Here is a 20,303-nt window from a genome sequence, read left to right as displayed (position 1 = left end):
GAAAGTTATTTTCTGTGTTGATTCTATTTGTAGAAACTTACAGGATCATTTTAAAAATGCATGTAAGCGCATTTTATGGATTGATTTAAAATAAGCGCTCTCCAAAGAGAATCACTTCTCCCATAAATACAAGTGCATATGCAGATTCTCTGTCGTTACTTAAAACTTATTTTAGCCCAGTAATGCTGAATGTTCGCATTTTTACAGTGTCCTTAAACCTTCTAAAAATGGCTTCGTAGTACTACGTAATCTGTAAGACTAGAAGGCTAGACAAGTTAGAGTAGGGTTGTATGTATTTATAACATCTCTGTGTATGATTTACAGGAAGACCGTGTACCCAGCTGCAGCTTCTAAATCCAGAACGATTTGCACGTCTTATCAAAGAAGTAATGAATACATTCTGGCCTGGCCGAGAGTTGATTGTTCAGTGGTATCCGTCTGATGAAGACAAAAATCACCCATCTGTTTCTTGGCTTAAAATGGTGTGGAAGAATCTCTATATACATTTTTCAGAGGATTTGACTCTATTTGATGAGATGCCACTTATCCCCAGAACTACGCTAGAAGATGGTCAGGCGTGCGTGGAGCTCATTAGACTCAGGACTCCATCGTTAGTCATTTTAGATGATGAATCCGAAGCACAGCTTCCTGAATTTTTAGCAGATATCGTACAGAAACTTGGAGGGATTGTCCTTAAGAAATTAGATGCCTCCATACAGCATCCACTTGTTAAAAAATACATTCACTCGCCGTTACCAAGTGCTGTGCTGCAGATAATGGAGAAGATGCCGCTGCAGAAATTGTGTAATCAGATAGCTTCGCTACTTCCCACGCACAAAGATGCCCTGAGGAAGTTTTTAGCTACCTTAACTGATAGCAGTGAAAAAGAGAAAAGAATAATTCAGGAGTTGCCAATATTCAAGCGGATTAACCACTTATCTGGTCAGGGCATTTCCTCGTATACAAAACTAAAAGGCTGTAAGGTCTTGCACCATACCGCCAAGCTTCCACCAGATCTGCGACTCTCTCTCTCAGTCATAGACAGTAGTGACGAAGCTACCATTCGCTTGGCAAACATGTTGAAGATAGAGAAGTTAAAGACCACCAGTTGCTTCAAGCTCATCTTAAAAGATATTGAAAATGAATTTTATTCACATGATGAGTTGACACGCCTTATGTTATGGACCCTTGAGAATCTGTCCTCCCTTAAAAACGAGAATCCGAATGTGCTTGATTGGTTAAGGCCATTAAAATTCATTCAGATTTCGCGGGATCGGATGGTGTCAGCCGGCGAACTCTTTGATCCTGATCTAGAAATACTAAAGGATCTCTTTTATAGTGAAGAAGAAACCTGTTTCCCACCCACAGCTTTTACCTCACCAGATATCCTGCACTCTTTAAGACAGATTGGTTTAAAAAACGAAGCCAGCCTCGAAGAAGCTGATGTTGTGCAAGTGGCAAAAAAAATCGAAGCCTTACAGGTCAGTTCTTGTCCGAATCAGGAGGTTCTTGTAAAGAAAGCCAAAACACTCTTACTTGTTTTAAACAAGAATCATACGCTGTTGCAGTCATCTGAAGGAAAGATGACCCTGAAGAAAATAAAATGGGTCCCGGCTTGCAAGGAAAGGCCACCAAACTATCCAGGCTCGTTAGTCTGGAAGGGAGATGTCTGCGACCTTTGTGCCCCACCAGATATGTGTGATGTAGCCCATGCAATCCTGGTTGGCTCGTCACTTCCTCTTGTTGAGAGTGTCCATGTGAACTTGGAAAAAGCTTTGGGCATCTTCACAGAACCTAGCATCAGTGCGGTCTTAAAACACTTTAAAATTGTTGTTGATTGGTATACTTCGAAAACCTTTAGTGATGAGGACTACTATCAGTTTCAACATATTTTGCTGGAAATTTACGGCTTCATGCATGATCATTTAAATGAAGGGAAGGATGCTTTCAGGGCCTTAAGATTTCCGTGGGTTTGGACTGGCAAGAAATTTTGTCCCCTCGCCCAGGCTGTGATAAAACCATTCCATGATCTTGATCTTCAGCCCTATTTGCACGGTGTGCCTAAAACCATGGCAAAATTCCACCAACTGTTTAAGGTCTGTGGTTCGATAGAGGAGTTGACGTCGGATCATATTTCCGTAGTCATTCAGAAGGTATATCTCAAAAGTGACCAAGATCTCAGCGATCAGGAAAGCAAGCAAAATCTCCATCTTATGTTGAATATCATCAGGTGGCTGTATAGCAATCAGATTCCAGCCAGTCCCAACACACCAGTTCCTATACATCACAGCAAAAACCCTTCTAAACTTGTCATGAAGCCAATTCATGAATGCTGTTACTGTGACATCAAAGTTGATGACCTCAATGATCTACTGGAAGATTCGGTGGAGCCAATCATTCTGGTACACGAGGACATACCCATGAAGACTGCAGAATGGTTGAAAGTTCCATGCCTCAGCACAAGACTGATCAATCCTGAGAACATGGGATTTGAGCAGTCAGGTCAGAGAGAACCGCTTACTGTAAGAATTAAAAATATTCTGGAAGAATACCCATCAGTGTCAGATATTTTTAAAGAACTTCTCCAAAATGCCGATGACGCAAATGCAACAGAATGCAGTTTCATGATTGATATGCGAAGAAATATGGACATTCGAGAGAATCTTCTAGACCCGGGGATGGCGGCTTGCCACGGACCTGCTCTGTGGTCATTCAATAATTCTCAATTCTCCGATTCAGATTTTGTGAACATAACTAGGTTAGGAGAATCTTTAAAGAGGGAAGAGGTTGACAAAGTTGGAAAATTTGGTCTGGGATTTAATTCTGTGTACCATATCACCGACATTCCCATCATTATGAGTCGAGAATTCATGATAATGTTCGATCCGAACATAAACCACATCAGTAAGCACATTAAAGACAAATCTAATCCTGGGATCAAGATTAATTGGAGTAAACAGCAGAAAAGACTTCGGAAATTTCCCAATCAGTTCAAACCGTTTATAGACGTATTTGGCTGTCGGTTACCTCTGACCGTAGAAGCCCCTTACAGCTATGATGGAACTCTTTTCCGACTGTCCTTTAGAACGCAACAGGAAGCCAAAGTGAGTGAAGTTAGTAGTACCTGCTACAATACGGCAGATATTTACTCTCTTGTGGATGAATTTAGTCTCTGTGGTCACAGGCTTATCATTTTCACTCAGAGTGTGAACTCCATGTATTTGAAGTACTTGAAAATCGAGGAGAGCAATCCCAGCTTGGCGCAAGATACGGTGATCATTAAGAAAAGCCCCTGCTCTTCCAAAGCAGTGAGTGCCCCTGTCTTAAGTGTTTTAAAAGAAGCTTCTAGGCTCATGAAGAGTTGCAGCAGCAGTAATAAAAAGCTTCCTGCCGATGCCCCCAAGTCGTCTTGCATTCTTCAGGTCACAGTTGAAGAATTTCACCATGTGTTCAGGAGGATTGCTGATTTGCAGTCACCGCTTTTCAGAGGTCCAGAGGATGACCTAACGGCTCTCTTCGAGATGGCTAAGTCTGGCCAGTCGAAAAAGCCGTCAGATGAGTTGCCTCAAAAAACAGTAGAGTGTACCACATGGCTGATATGCACCTGCATGGACACAGGAGAGGCTCTAAAGTTTTCCCTGAATGAAAGTGGGCGAAGACTAGGGCTGGTTCCCTGTGGGGCCGTGGGGGTTCTGCTGTCCGAAATCCAGGACCAGAAGTGGGCTGTGAAGCCACATGTGGGAGAAGTGTTTTGCTATTTACCCTTACGAATAAAAACAGGATTGCCGGTTCACATCAATGGGTGTTTTGCTGTTACTTCAAACAGAAAAGAAATCTGGAAGACAGACACGAAAGGACGATGGAATGCCACCTTCATGAGGCACGTTATTGTGCGGGCTTACTTGGAGGCCCTCAGTGTCCTACGCGACCTGGCTACTAATGGGGAGCTAATGGATTATACTTACTACTCGGTGTGGCCTGATCCTGAATTAGTCCATGATGATTTTTCTGTCATTTGCCAAGGATTTTATGAAGATATAGCTCATGGAAAAGGGAAAGAACTGACCAAAGTCTTCTCTGATGGATCTACGTGGGTTTCCATGAAGAACGTGAGATTTCTGGATGACTCTATACTTAAAAGAAAAGATGTTGGCCCAGCAGCCTTCAAGATATTTTTGAAATACCTCAAGAAGACCGGGTCAAAGAACCTCTGTGCTGTTGAACTTCCTTCTTCAGTAAAAGCAGGATTTGAAGAAGCTGGCTGCAAACAGATACTGCTTGAAAATACCTTTTCAGAGAAGCAGTTTTTTTCTGAAGTGTTTTTCCCAAATATCCAAGAAATCGAAGCAGAGCTCAGAGATCCTTTAATGAACTTTGTTCTAAATGAGAAAATTGATGAGTTCTCAGGAATTCTTCGTGTTACCCCATGTATCCCTTGCTCTTTGCAGGGGCATCCTCTGGTTTTGCCATCAAGGCTAATCCACCCTGAAGGACGCGTCGCCAAGTTGTTTGATACTAAAGATGGACGCTTTCCTTATGGCTCCACTCAGGATTATCTTAATCCTATTATTCTGATTAAGCTGGTTCAGTTAGGTATGGCCAAAGATGACATTCTGTGGGACGACATGCTAGAACGTGCACAGTCAGTGGCTGAAATTAATAAAAGCGATCACGCTGCTGCTTGTCTGAGAAGTAGCATCCTGTTAAGTCTCATTGATGAAAAGCTGAAAATCAGGGATCCTAGGGCAAAGGATTTTGCTGCAAAATATCAAACAATCCCCTTCCTTCCATTTCTGACAAAGCCGGCAGGATTTTCTTTGGACTGGAAAGGTAACAGTTTTAAGCCCGAAACCATGTTTGCAGCAACTGATCTCTACACGGCTGAGCACCAAGATATAGTTTGTCTCCTGCAACCAATTCTAAATGAAAACTCCCATTCCTTCAGGGGGTGTGGTTCGGTGTCACTGGCTGTTAAGGAGTTTTTGGGATTACTGAGGAAGCCGACAGTTGATCTGGTTGTGAACCAGCTGAAAGAAGTTGCAAAGTCAGTTGACGATGGGATCACATTGTACCAGGAGAACATCACCAATGCTTGCTACAAATACCTTCATGATGCAATGATGCAAAATGAGGTCACTAAGATGTCAATTGTTGAAAAGCTAAAGCCCTTTAGCTTCATTCTAGTTGAGAATGCATATGTTGACTCAGAAAAAGTGTCTTTTCACTTGAATTTCGAGGCAGCACCCTACCTTTATCAGCTGCCTAATAAATACAAAAACAATTTCCGTGAGCTTTTCGAAAGTGTGGGCGTGCGGCAGTCATTTACTGTTGAGGACTTTGCCCTTGTTTTGGAATCTATTGATCAGGAGAAAGGAACAAAGCAAATAACAGAAGAGAATTTTCAGCTTTGCCGGCGAATAATTAGTGAAGGAATATGGAGTCTCATTAGAGAAAAGAAACAAGAATTTTGTGAGAAAAATTATGGCAAAATATTACTGCCAGATACTAATCTTAAGCTTCTCCCTGCCAAATCTCTATGCTACAACGATTGTCCCTGGATAAAAGTTAAGGACACCACCGTGAAATACTGTCATGCTGATATACCCAGGGAAGTAGCCGTGAAACTAGGAGCGGTCCCAAAGCGACACAAAGCCTTGGAGAGGTACGCCTCCAACATCTGTTTCACGACACTTGGCACGGAATTTGGGCAGAAAGAGAAGCTGACCAGCAGAATCAAGAGTATCCTTAACGCCTATCCTTCAGAAAAGGAAATGTTGAAAGAACTTCTTCAGAATGCCGATGATGCAAAGGCCACAGAAATCTGTTTTGTGTTTGATCCTAGACAGCATCCAGTTGACAGAATATTTGACGATAAGTGGGCCCCCCTGCAAGGGCCAGCGCTCTGTGTGTACAACAACCAACCTTTCACGGAGGATGACGTCAGGGGAATTCAGAACCTTGGAAAAGGCACCAAAGAAGGAAATCCCTGTAAAACTGGGCAGTACGGAATAGGATTCAATTCTGTGTATCATATTACCGACTGCCCTTCTTTCATTTCTGGCAATGACATCCTGTGTATCTTTGATCCTCATGCCAGATACGCACCAGGAGCCACATCCGTTAGTCCTGGACGCATGTTTAGAGATTTGGATGCAGATTTTAGGACACAGTTCTCAGATGTCCTGGATCTTTACTTGGGAACCCACTTTAAATTGGATAATTGCACAATGTTTAGATTTCCTCTTCGTAACGCAGAAATGGCAAAAGTTTCGGAAATTTCTTCAGTTCCGTCATCAGACAGAATGGTCCAGAACCTTTTGGACAAACTGCGGTCAGATGGGGCAGAACTTTTAATGTTTCTTAATCACATGGAAAAGATTTCTATTTGTGAAATAGACAAAGGTACTGGAGCCCTGAATGTGCTGTATTCTGTAAAGGGCAAAATCACCGACGGGGACAGACTGAAAAGGAAACAGTTTCACGCATCTGTAATCGATAGTGTTACGAAAAAGAGACAGCTCAAAGACATACCAGTCCAACAGATAACCTATACTATGGATACTGAAGACTCCGAAGGAAATCTTACTACGTGGCTAATTTGTAATAGGTCGGGTTTTTCAAGTATGGAAAAAGTGTCTAAGAGCGTTATATCGGCTCACAAGAACCAAGATATTACTCTCTTCCCACGTGGCGGAGTAGCTGCCTGCATTACTCACAACTACAAAAAACCCCACAGGGCCTTCTGTTTCTTGCCCCTCTCTTTAGAGACGGGATTGCCGTTCCACGTGAACGGCCATTTTGCTCTAGATTCAGCCAGAAGAAATCTGTGGCGGGACGATAATGGAGTTGGTGTTCGCAGTGACTGGAATAACAGTTTAATGACAGCATTAATAGCTCCTGCATATGTTGAGTTGCTAATCCAGCTAAAAAAGCGCTATTTCCCTGGTTCTGACCCCACACTGTCGGTTTTGCAGAACACACCGATTCATGTGGTGAAGGATACTTTAAAGAAGTTTTTATCGTTTTTCCCAGTTAACAGGCTTGACCTACAACCAGATTTATATTGTCTAGTGAAAGCACTTTACAGCTGCATTCACGAAGACATGAAACGCCTTTTACCTGTTGTACGGGCTCCAAATATCGATGGCTCGGATTTACACTCTGCAGTTATAATTACTTGGATTAATATGTCTACTTCAAATAAAACCAGACCGTTTTTTGACAACTTACTGCAGGATGAATTGCAACACCTGAAGAATGCAGATTATAACATCACGACCCGCAAGACGGTGGCAGAGAATGTCTATAGACTGAAACACCTCCTTTTAGAAATCGGTTTCAACTTGGTTTACAACTGTGATGAAACTGCCAATCTGTACCACTGCCTTATAGATGCGGATATCCCTGTTAGTTACGTCACCCCTGCTGATGTTAGATCTTTTTTAATGACCTTTTCTTCTCCTGACACTAATTGCCACATTGGGAAGCTGCCTTGTCGTCTCCAGCAGACTAACCTAAAGCTTTTTCATAGTTTGAAACTTTTAGTGGATTACTGTTTCAAGGACGCAGAGGAAAATGAGATTGAAGTGGAGGGACTGCCCCTTCTCATTACACTGGACAGTGTTTTGCAGACTTTTGACGCAAAACGACCCAAGTTTCTAACAACGTACCATGAGTTGATTCCATCCCGCAAAGACTTGTTCATGAATACGTTATATTTGAAATACAGTAATATTTTATTGAACTGTAAGGTTGCAAAAGTGTTTGACATCTCCAGCTTCACTGATTTGTTATCCTCTGTGTTGCCTCGTGAGTATAAGACCAAAAATTGTACCAAGTGGAAGGACAATTTTGCAAGTGAGTCTTGGCTTAAGAACGCGTGGCATTTTATCAGCGAGGCTGTAAACGTGAAAGAAGATCAAGAAGAAACACAACCAACATTTGACATTGTTGTCGATACCCTAAAAGACTGGGCGTTGCTTCCAGGAACAAAGTTCACCGTTTCAGCCAACCAGCTTGTAGTCCCTGAAGGTGATGTTCTGCTTCCTCTGAGTCTCATGCACATTGCAGTTTTTCCAAATGCCCAGAGCGATAAAGTCTTTCACGCGCTCATGAAAGCTGGCTGTATCCAGCTTGCTTTGAACAAAATCTGCTCCAAAGACAGTGCATTTGTTCCTCTGTTGTCCCGTCACACTGCAAACATAGAGAGCCCCACAAGCATTTTAAAGGCCGTACATTATATGGTTCAAACATCAACCTTTAGAACCGAAAAATTAGTAGAAAATGACTTTGAAGCACTTCTGATGTATTTCAACTGCAATCTCAGTCACTTGATGTCCCAAGACGACATAAAAATTTTGAAGTCACTTCCATGCTACAAATCCATCAGTGGTCGCTACATGAGCATCGCAAAATTCGGAACATGCTATGTACTCACAAAAAGTATTCCTTCAGCTGAAGTGGAAAAATGGACACAGTCGTCGTCATCTGCATTTCTTGAAGAAAAAATACACCTAAAAGAACTCTATGAGTTGCTCGGCTGTGTACCTGTAGATGATCTTGAGGTATATTTGAAGCACCTCTTACCCAAAATTGAAAATCTCTCTTACGATGCAAAATTGGAGCACCTGATCTATCTTAAGAATAGGCTGTCAAGTATTGAGGAACTGTCAGAGATCAAGGAACAACTTTTTGAAAAACTGGAAAGTTTACTGATAATCCACGATGCGAACAGTCGACTAAAGCAAGCGAAACATTTTTATGATAGAACGGTGCGAGTTTTTGAAGTTATGCTTCCCGAAAAATTGTTTATTCCTAAGGACTTCTTTAAAAAATTGGAACAGCTTATAAAGCCCAAAAATCAAGCCACATTTATGACCTCCTGGGTGGAATTCTTGAGAAACATTGGACTAAAGTACATTCTTTCTCAGCAACAGTTGCTGCAGTTTGCTAAGGAAATCAGCGTGAGAGCTAATACAGAAAACTGGTCTAAGGAAACACTGCAAAATACAGTTGATATCCTTCTCCATCACATATTCCAAGAACGAATGGATTTGTTATCTGGCAATTTTCTGAAAGAACTTTCTCTAATACCGTTCTTGTGTCCTGAGCGGGCCCCTGCAGAGTTCATTAGGTTTCATCCTCAATATCAAGAGGTCAATGGAACGCTTCCTCTCATAAAGTTCAATGGGGCACAAGTAAACCCCAAATTCAAGCAGTGTGATGTGCTCCAGCTCTTATGGACATCCTGCCCTATTCTTCCAGAGAAGGCCACACCCTTGAGCATCAGAGAACAAGAAGGTAGTGACCTTGGTCCGCAGGAACAGCTCGAACAAGTTTTAAGTATGCTTAATGTTAACTTGGATCCTCCTCTTGATAAGGTCATTAATAACTGCAGAAACATATGCAACATAACAACATTGGATGAAGAGATGGTAAAAACTAGAGCAAAGGTCTTAAGGAGCATATATGAATTTCTCAGTGCAGAAAAAAGGGAGTTTCGGTTTCAGCTGCGGGGTGTTGCTTTTGTAATGGTGGAAGATGGTTGGAAACTCCTGAAGCCTGAGGAGGTAGTGATAAATCTAGAATACGAATCCGATTTTAAACCTTACTTGTACAAGCTGCCTTTAGAACTTGGCACGTTTCACCAGTTGTTCAAACACCTAGGTACTGAAGATATTATTTCAACCAAGCAGTATGTTGAAGTGTTGAGCCGCATATTCAAAAATTCTGAAGGAAAACAGTTAGATCCTAATGAAATGCGCACGGTTAAGAGAGTAGTTTCCGGCTTGTTCAAGAGTCTGCAGAATGATTCGGTCAAGGTGAGGAGTGATCTCGAGAACGTCCGAGACCTCGCGCTGTACCTTCCAAGCCAGGATGGCAGACTGGTGAAGTCGAGCATCTTAGTGTTTGATGACGCGCCACATTACAAAAGTAGAATCCAGGGGAATATCGGCGTGCAGATGTTGGTTGACCTTAGCCAGTGCTACCTAGGGAAGGACCACGGCTTTCACACTAAATTGATAATGCTCTTTCCTCAAAAACTTAGACCTCGTTTATTGAGCAGTATACTTGAAGAACAGCTAGACGAGGAGACTCCCAAAGTTTGTCAGTTTGGAGCATTGTGTTCTCTTCAGGGAAGATTGCAGCTACTCTTGTCTTCGGAACAGTTCATCACAGGACTGATTAGAATTATGAAGCATGAAAATGATAATGCTTTCCTGGCCAATGAAGAAAAAGCCATAAGACTTTGCAAAGCCCTAAGAGAAGGATTGAAAGTGTCCTGTTTTGAAAAGCTTCAAACCACACTGAGAGTTAAAGGTTTTAACCCTATTCCCCACAGCAGAAGTGAAACTTTCGCTTTTTTGAAGAGATTTGGCAACGCGGTCATTCTGCTATACATACAGCATTCAGACAGCAAGGACATTAACTTCCTGTTAGCATTGGCAATGACGCTGAAGTCTGCGACGGACAATCTGATCTCTGACACTTCGTATTTAATTGCTATGCTAGGTTGCAATGATATTTACAGGATCAGTGAGAAACTTGACAGTTTAGGAGTAAAATACGACTCTTCTGAACCGTCGAAACTTGAACTTCCGATGCCCGGCACTCCAATACCTGCTGAAATCCATTATACTCTGCTTATGGATCCAATGAATGTTTTTTACCCGGGAGAATACGTTGGGTACCTTGTTGATGCTGAAGGTGGTGATATCTATGGATCGTACCAGCCAACGTATACGTATGCAATTATCGTACAAGAAGTTGAAAGAGAAGATGCTGATAATTCTAGTTTTCTGGGAAAGATCTATCAGATTGATATTGGTTACAGTGAATATAAAATAGTTAGCTCTCTTGATCTCTATAAGTTTTCAAGGCCTGAGGAAAGCTCTCAAAGCAGAGACAGTGCCCCTTCTACACCGACCAGCCCTACCGAGTTCCTAGCCCCTGGTCTACGAACCATTCCTCCTCTTTTCTCCGGCAGAGAGAGCCAAAAGACCTCATCCTCGAAGCATCCGTCCCCCAAAAAGCTCAAGGTGAATTCTTTACCAGAAATTTTAAAAGAAGTGACATCAGTGGTGGAGCAAGCTTGGAAGCTTCCAGAATCGGAAAGGAAAAAGATCATTAGGCGGTTGTATTTGAAATGGCACCCTGACAAAAATCCAGAGAATCATGACATTGCTAATGAAGTTTTTAAACATTTGCAGAACGAAATCAACAGGCTAGAGAAGCAGGCTTTTCTAGATCAAAATGCAGACAGAGCCTCAAGGCGAACATTTTCAACCTCAGCATCCCGATTTCAGTCAGACAAGTACTCGTTTCAAAGATTTTATACTTCATGGAATCAAGAAGCAACGAGCCATAAATCTGAAAGGCAACAACAAAATAAGGAAAAAAGCACACCTTCAGCTGGACAGACTTACTCTCAGAGGTTCTTTGTCCCTCCCACTTTCAAGTCAGTTGGCAATCCGGTTGAAGCGCGTAGATGGTTAAGACAGGCCAGAGCAAATTTTTCAGCTGCCAGGAATGACCTTCATAAAAACGCCAATGAATGGGTGTGCTTCAAATGTCACCTCTCTACCAAGTTAGCTTTGATCGCCGCTGACTACGCTGTGAGAGGGAAGTCCGATAAAGATGTAAAGCCCACCGCACTCGCACAGAAAATAGAGGAGTACAGTCAGCAGCTTGAAGGACTGACGAATGATGTCCACACGCTGGAGGCCTACGGCGTAGACAGTTTAAAAACAAGATACCCTGATCTGCTTCCTTTCCCGCAGATCCCAAACGACAGGTTCACTTCTGAGGTTGCTATGAGGGTGATGGAATGTACCGCCTGTATCATCATAAAACTTGAAAATTTTATACAACAGAAGGTGTGAGGTATTTAAAGGAAAAAAAAAAAAAAGCAGAGCCAGACCTTGACTGTGTTGTAGCACAAATATGAATGCTGTACGTCCTTAGGCTTCATTGCCAGTTAGTTATTTAAGAATGGTAAAGCACATTGCAGGTTGTTTGGGAAGAACTTTGGAGTTGTTGTTAACATGCATATAAACAGAGGACCTTAGCCGACTTTAAAAGAAAATTATTTGAAGATGGTAAGCTGCAGAATTGCTAGATGTATTTGAATGGCTAGGATGGCACATTATTGAACTGCACTTTATGTAACCAAAGCTTACGGTTTGTTCGATGCGAGTCTGTGTGTGTCCGTGATCAGGATGGAGGTATGTTTTATGTTTTTAACGCGGTATTTTTGAAGGAGCTTATGAAACACTGGACATATCACTGGTTTCAACAAATAAGGGGAATCAAGTCTTTGGAGCTGATCGTTTCTTTAATTAGATCCTCTTTTGGATGCATCATTATCAGCTGGATCTGATTATGAATTTGTTGCAATTTTACATCGTAAATAGTACATTTAAAAAATGGTACAGTATTTTAATCCTGAATATTACTTGATTAAGAGTATGCACATAGTACTCCTTAGGGTGCACTGAGTGCACTTTACATCTTTCTTTTAAGTGGTTTTTTACACCTTATGTTTACAGGCTCCTTATCTCATGAAGATGATGTTTGGAAAACTCAAAACGGCCGCAGTTCTCATCACCAGATGTTAATATCGCGTCCAAGAACTGCGTACCAAAACGACATTTGTCAACTGTTAGAACATTCGCTTTCTGTTTGTACATATTTTCCACAAATATCATAATTTATATAGTGTGACTGAACAGGATGCAATCTTTTGTTGTCTAAAGGTGCTGCAGTTAAAACAAAGCTTTTCTTTCCACATGGCACTTAGTGGAGTTTCTTGGATTTTACTTTTGAAGACGTTAAAAAATCAGTGTGAAATCCTTGTGACAATGTCCAGTAGCTTGTGACAGTTTATTGCATTTTCCCCATGGATGATTCAGAACTGACATTTGATTTTTCTCATGCTTGAGTGTCCTCCTATATTGTATTCACTTCGGCATATTTCTTTGGCAGAATGTAAAAGAGAGGTAATGATAATTATTAGTTTATATAAGTGTGCTGGCTGTAAATGATGCTAAATATAATATTTTATGCAATTAAGGGCTTATGGAACATATTAAAACTTTTTTACTTTTATTGGTAATAAGGAATGTTTGTGCCTCCACTATTGTATTGCTTCTGGATGTGAAGCTATGTAATTACTTCTGCTATTATATTAAGTGCCATACTTTTAATAAAGCAAATGTACATATGAAATTATTGTAACTGGTATTTCCTGAAAAGCAAACTTAGTACCTTCCTATATAAAGTTTTTGATATGTGCATATATGTATGTTTATTGGAAATATTTAGGATAGAATTTTTTATTACATTTTATATTAGCATTTTAGTAGGCTCTCTTTTATGATTGAATATAAAGTACTTGATATATACTGAGTTTATTAGGTGCTCATTGGTTTTGTTAAGACTTCATTTTTCCTTTTTAGGGAATATGATTAGCTGACATATACAGTATGGGTGTATATACATATATACATATGTATCTTCGGAAGTAGGCCCAGTAAATACGGTTCTTCCATAGGTGGAGGCCGAATTGGTATTTACCTTGCCCCAGCAGAGGGCCGCATGTCTGGGGCTAATTTACACTTGAGCCCTAACAGAAAATGTTCATCATTAACACCTGAGGCACAGGTCTTCAAGGCTAGGTAGACCAGAGCTAAGAGTTTACTGTTCTGGGGTTTAGCAAATTCTGGATCGCTAGCTGTCTGGAGCTGCCTTGAGAAGAGCTTGCTCCTTTGAAACTCACACTTAGCACTTGGAACATATTTTACTGTTTTTTGATACTGAAATTTACACAGAAAACCTTGTCTGGCCATTATGCTAGTTGAGGTTAGTTGGGGTTCTTTTTCTATAGTTATTTTAAAAAAAAAACAGGTTCATAATCCCTTATATAAAACCCTTGGATCCAAATCTATTTCAGAAATCAGACTTCAGAAAGTTAATACGAGCATTCCCATCAGGGTTGGGTAGCGCTCTTAAACACATTAAATTCCTGCTGGGAAACCGATGGACACTCACACTAAGCTGAATGCGCAGACGTGATAACTAACCTCACCTTAAGTTAGGTCAGATCTTGCCACCAGTAGTTTGCAGATGCATTTGCAAAGTGTTCAGATTTTTGGAGCTTTTTGGACTTTGAAATTCAGGGTTAGGGAATTTTTGACGTGAACTAATTTTTGTATTTTCTTATTTTATGCTTTCCCCCTATTTTGCTTTTCCTCCTTTTGGAAAATGGAAACTGGGCCTGCGTGTGCAGCAGCTGCAGTCCAGGAAGGAGCGGGCTGGTTCTTCACTGCCAAAGCGGGGGAGGGGGGGGGGGGGGAGGGTGGGGAGGGAAGCGCCCCCTGCAGGCTGAGCTGTTCACAGCGTCCACGGGGAACTCAGGGAGACCCCCTGCAGACCAGTTTCAAAGGCAGCGGGGAGAGTTGGGGGGGGGGGGGACGCTGAGAGCCCAAGGATGATGCTGGCAAAATGTACAAATCGTTTTAATAAAAAGGGGTTCACGGGTCTGATAGGCAAGTGTGTGGGATTCTCTCCTGTCAGTGCCCATGGACATCTTCCCTACTAAAGACGTGCTGCAGATCTCAAGGTTAAAATTTGTAGTGCTGGGAGAAACGACCAATTACAGGTTTTAGTCATGCATTAAGCAGGGTTCTACCTGAGAACCCAGGACCAGAAGGTGCACGGATACACATACGTGAAGACCTCTATTTCCGGGAAGTGACCGTGATTGTGGGGGCTGGCGAGCGTGCAATCCAGAGGGCAGGGGGACACCACAGGCGGGCAACTCCCCCAGGCGGGGCTCAAGCCCAGTCTGCCCATGGACCGTCCTCACCCTTTGGCTTCCAAAGCTTTTTCCATTGAGCGGATATGGCTGAAAGTAGTGCCATTCATTCATTTGCTCATTCAACAGCCCCTCAGCATTGTGCGCAGGCGTTAGGGCAGGTGTTGGAGGCGTGAAGGCCCGCGTTCCATCCTGGCTGTCGGTTTGCACAGACCGGTGAGAATTGTCTGTTTGCACTGGGAGCCCAGTCTACTCGTATGCTAAAGCCAGCATGAGATTTTATTTAAAACTAAGAATTATGTGTTTAAAATGCATATTCTTTCTCTCATGGTTGGTAAGCGGCTCGGGAAATACCCTCATATACGCTGACCACAAAGCTGGGATCTAAGAGGACAAAATCGAAGTTGCACTGTCTCCACGGTAAAAAATGGACTTTTACTTAGCGCCGCCCTTTGAGCCACCTGTTCTACCTGATAACAAGCGTTTGGTTTTGAAACCACAGCAAGTCTGAAGTGGAACCTAACGTAGGGCAAACTGCTACCACTGAGTAGGAAGCGTTCTGGGGAAGGAAGGGGCAAAAAACTAAAGCTCACACCGCCTAACGGCCTTAGTGTGAGGGGCTGGCTCTGCCTTGAAAGGAGCAGCTTCTGCTCTTTCGCTGACCCCCAAAGCCGAGATGAACCTGGTGGGTGGATGGGCCGGAAGTTCTCGTGCACGTGCAGCTCACCCCTTCCTCTTACCTGGCATGTGGCTGCCTTCGGAACAGGTGCCTCCGTCTGGCCTGGGCATGGCCAGCTACCGAAGGCAGGGGCCCACATCCTGCCCGGCTTGGGAGAGCTTCCTGTGATACGCAGCTGTCAAGGCTTAGGGAGGCCAGTCCATCTTGCTGCAAATCAAATTGTTTCTACTATGAAAGCTAACATTTTGCTCTTCACCTCTCTGACTCGTGTCCACTCAGCTGGCTTGGAAATGGAAAAAGAGGGGCTATTTTTGAGGTCACATATCAACACTCGGTCTACATACAACCACTTGGTATACAGGAGTATCAGTGCACATAACTCATCAGGTATGTCCGTTAGGGATGGTCATCGTCATGATCTTACACCTTTAATGAAAATTTAAATTACACTGCATTGACGTGTTCAAAAAGGTATGTGTAATACATCTGAGAACACTACCTATCTAAAAGCTTTGATTCTAAGCAAGGATAAATTCCTTACCACTCTGGAGAATGCAGCCACCCATACCAATTTCTTTCATGATGATTCCAGACAGCAAAAGAGCGAAAAAACACCTAATTTATGTCTTTTATTCAAAGGGTTCTAGCCCCCATACTTTCTCCTTGATTCTTTTTCTTGACCTTGCGTCAACCGAGCTTGAAGACGTTTGTTTTGCACAAACAGGGAGCAGGAGAGCATATGACAAAACAAAACAAAGGCAACACTATTTACCGTGACAGTGGGAATGTTGTCACAAGAAAGCAGACATTAACTTAAAAAAATCAGGACTTAACTAAATGGAAAAAGGTGAAATACCAATTTAAAATCTAAAAACACCCATCCCCTACGAAACTGGAGATTGTGTTTTTTGTTTTTGTTTTGTTTTCTTTTGTTTTTTAGAGACGACGAGCAAATGGGGGAAAGGGGCAGAAAGAGAAGGAGAATCCAGCTCAGTGTGGAGCCTGACTCCGGGCTGGATCCCATGACTCTGGGATCATGACCTAAGCCAAAATCAACAGTTGGATGCTCAACCGACTGAGCTACCCAGGCGGCCCTAGTCAAGTTTGCTCTTAACCAGGACACATGTAATTTTCCCTCCGTACTTTCCATTTTTTTTAACGTTTATTTATTTTTGAGACAGAGAGAGACAGAGCATGAATGGGGGAGGGGCAGAGAGAGAGGGAGACACAGAACCGGAAGCAGGCTCCAGGCTCTGAGCCGTCAGCCCAGAGCCCGACGTGGGGCTCGAACTCATGGACCGCGAGATCGTGACCTGAGCCGAAGTCCGACGCTTAACCGACTGAGCCACCCAGGCGCCCCTGTACTTTCCAGTTTTTACGCACATAGCAATTTGAAAATCCAGGATTTGTTGTAAGTGGGCTACACTGTTAGATGAACACCTTGTTAACATATTAGAAACAGGGTTCCCTTTTCTGCTCTCCGTTCTGAGTGCAGAAAATGAATCTGAACTGGTGTTTATAGTTACAAATCCTATAAATAGGAAGTTACAATGCTGTTGGTCCTACCACGTCTTGTGCTACTTGGAGATTCTAATTACAGCAACTGGTAAAACACAAAAACGAAACAAAACAATACAAAACATTAAAAAACCAAAAAGCCACCACTCTGTGACGACCGGCATTTAACAAAATGAGCGAGCGATTCATTCACACAAAGCTAGCCCGTTTTCACAGGCTCAGTGTGTCCTGTTTGATTTCTACAGTGGCATGTGCAACCCATTGGTATTAAACATATTTTCAAAAATGAAGAGAGTCTACGGAGCAGCCAGTCCGTTACTGTTGTGTCAGAAGTAAATACACAGGCTGGGCAGTTATGAGTCCCACCCCCTCCTGGCTCTCTGATCCTGGTGGGCGACAAAACCCCTTTGGACTTGGGTTACTTCACTTGTCAAATGAATATCATCCCATTTACAGTTACCATGTAGTTGGTGTTTGTATGGAATGAGACAATATGCCAGAGTTTTTTGAAGCGAGAACAGCCGTTGACATGTAGGCTCACGTTTTGGTTTCGTTTCACCGGCTATTAGATGACCTTCTGACTTGTCCTAGCTGAACCTTTTTTTAATCACCAGGAACTTGGGGGAAAATGATACCTACCTCAGAATGCCGGAGTGAGGATTAGAGGACATAAAAGACAAACTGAAATTTGTGAAAATGTAGGTCGATTTTTATTGCTTGTTGACTATGCATAAAGAAAACATGATTGATTTTGTAGAATTTATTCCCTTGACTACATGTTGAAAATCAGATCCACCTAAGTCCCCTTAAAACCTGAAGATTTTCTTGTGAGACCTGACGCGCTGTGCGTTAAAATGAGTGCGTGGGTTTCAGTGATATAATGGGACCACATTGAACTTTGGGGGCATTTAGACCAATGCTGTTTCCGTGGGGAATTAGATATTCACAACTGAACAGCCTAAGTTAATTCCACACAGCAATTCAATCTTTCACTGTAGATTATCTACAAGAAAGAAAAGGAAAAGTCACAGCGGTTCTGATGAAAGTAAGTGTAGTGGAACAAACATTTCCTTGTTTGCTGTTGCTAGACGTCTGTGTCTCATAAGTACACAGCATTCTGAGAGCGTGTAGTTGCATCCTTCTTCCGTTGGCACGTTTTTCCATCCTCCGACTTCCCATCCACCATCTCGGTTTTATAGGATGTTAAGTTGCTCAGTGTGAAGGCCCGAGGTCGGTACCGTAAAGCTCACGGACATGAGGCAGGCGTTCGGTGGAAGATGCAGGTGGTTTAGAGGCAGACGTGACTGCTTTCGTGGCACGTCGTACCCGCGCCAGCCACGGACAGGTAAAGCTTCCCATCTGGACACACACAGATTTCATAGAGTTCTTGTGAGCTGCCGGCAGAGCCCTGAGTCCCCTGAACCAACTTGGGTAAACACACGGTTTCAGCGTCAAGCACGAGCTGTTTGGGAGAAAACAAGAGATGAAGTGGTCCAGTGGGATGAGCGGGACAGTATGAAACTCGTATCTCCAAATGCTCCAAACAGATTAGTTTTTTCTCCACATAGAAAATGAAATGAGGCACGGGACTTAAGTCTTAGATGATCATTATATGATCAGATTTTCTTTCTTTAAAAAAATTTTTAATGTTTATTTTTGAGAGAGAGAGAGAGAGAGACAAAGCATGAGCAGGGGAGGGGCGGAAAGAGAGGGAGACACAGAATCCGAAGCAGGCTCCAAGGCTCTGAGTGGTCAGCATGGAGCCTGACGTGGGGCTCGAACCCACAAACTGGGAGATCATGACCTGAGCCGAAGTCAGACGCTGAACCAACTGAGCCACCCAGGCGCCCCTAATATTTATTTATTTATTTATTTTTGAGAGAGAGAGACAGAGAGAGAGAGAGAGAGAGAGAGAGTCTGAAGCAGGCTCCAGGCTCTGAACTGTCAGCACAGAGCCAGATGCAGGGCTCGAACTCACAAGCCATGAGATCATGACCTGAGCCAAAGTCGGACGCTTAACCCACTGAGCCACCCAGGCGTCCCTTCACAATTTTTACCTGTGAATGTTGGGATTTCTGTTGATTTTGTTTTCCTAGAAGAGGCAATTACATTCATCCGATTAGCCACCAACCATTTCCCTAGTTTCTAAAATATTTGAAACTCTGCTGCCTTCTCGTAGGTGTGGAGGAACAGCAGACACACAGATTAACGCCAACTGAAAGTGAGTAAAAGCTATTGGGGTTTTTGCTCCTATTCTAGTTGAAACTGAAATGTAAACAAATGGTCATTAGTTGAGGTTTGAAATTCTGGGAACGAAGAAAGAAGAACCCTCTCGAGTAGCCAAATCTCACCCATTCCAGGGCGCTCGCTTGTTAGCAGGAATTAAGTTGTGTCACAGGCAGGCCGAATGTTCTTCCTTGCAAACAAGGCTGGACTCTTCTTTATTTACATACTCTTATCTACAAACTCCAATCTTATTTTTTTAACTTTTAAAAAATTTTAAGTTTATTTAATTTGAGAGAGAGAGAGAGAGAGAGAGAGGGAGGGCGGGAGGGGCATAAAGGGAGGGAGACAGAGAATCGCAAGCAGGCTCTGCACTGGCAGTGCAGGGCCCAGTGCTAGGCTCGAACTCATAACCGTGAGATCATGACCTGAGCTGAAACCAAGAGTCGGACGCTCAACCGACTCAGCCATCCGGGTGCCCTCATGGACTCCGATCATATATATATATATAAACTGATGCGTGCAGTCTGTACTCTCGGGAAGTTGGCCACTCCTGTGTGAAGTAGTGGATGGAACAGTATTAGAAGCAAAGCTTTGCCTTGTGGTCTGGGACACGGTCAGAGGAAAAGTGAAATGTGTACTGTATTGTTTTTAAACGTGGAACCTACTCGTGCTATTGTCCAGTCCTTTGGGTTCTGTCTGCTCTCCTTTCTTATGGTTACTTGGTGATGTTTCTTTTCTAGTTATTTTTTTCCTGCTCTTCTAGCAAACCCTAGTCACTCAGTAGTCCGCATACCAGTTCCTTGCTCATCTTCGTTGGTCTTTATGGGAATATATCTTGTGGGAGGCCAGACATCTCCTCACTTGGAGCTAGCTCCCAGTAAGAAGGGATAGCAACTTCAATTATGAGTCAGGCTGTATGCAATTATAAACATGACCTCATTGATGGAAACAAGTGACATTATTTCAAAATTAAAATCGGTATGTATTTTGTCAAGGTCATACAGTTGAAGTATGTAGTCACATTATGATATGGTAATGAGATACCAGAATTCTTCTCATGTTTGC

The 20,303-nt window shown here is 42.7% G+C and overlaps 2 protein-coding genes across 11 annotated transcripts in view; one reads left to right on the top strand and one right to left on the bottom strand.

Moving 5' to 3' along the window:
- SACS (sacsin molecular chaperone) overlaps window positions 1-15,231 on the top strand; it is a 44,091-nt gene extending 28,860 nt beyond the window's left edge. For 3 of the 4 annotated variants that reach the window (XM_047864007.1, XM_047863997.1, XM_047864012.1), the window contains one exon: window positions 325-13,293. In XM_047864007.1, the coding sequence (XP_047719963.1) occupies window positions 325-11,882 (11,558 nt within the window). In that variant the 3' untranslated portion in view covers window positions 11,883-13,293. Of the gene's footprint in view, window positions 1-324; window positions 13,294-15,219 lie in introns of those variants that run through there. The other variant, XR_007153267.1, reaches the window with a different exon arrangement.
- SGCG (sarcoglycan gamma) overlaps window positions 1-20,303 on the bottom strand; it is a 152,609-nt gene that overhangs the window by 206 nt on the left and 132,100 nt on the right. For 6 of the 7 annotated variants that reach the window (XM_047864024.1, XM_047864076.1, XM_047864038.1 and 3 more), the window contains one exon: window positions 17,721-18,474. The exons of the other annotated variant lie outside the window; for it this stretch is intronic. In XM_047864024.1, the coding sequence (XP_047719980.1) occupies window positions 18,301-18,474 (174 nt within the window). In that variant the 3' untranslated portion in view covers window positions 17,721-18,300. Of the gene's footprint in view, window positions 1-17,720; window positions 18,475-20,303 lie in introns of those variants that run through there. 7 annotated transcript variants of the gene reach the window in all.

This window comes from Prionailurus viverrinus, chromosome A1 (assembly GCF_022837055.1).
Source record: "Prionailurus viverrinus isolate Anna chromosome A1, UM_Priviv_1.0, whole genome shotgun sequence".
In the NCBI taxonomy this organism is placed as follows: domain Eukaryota; kingdom Metazoa; phylum Chordata; class Mammalia; order Carnivora; family Felidae; genus Prionailurus; species Prionailurus viverrinus.
This window is presented reverse-complemented; position numbering and strand designations above follow the sequence as displayed.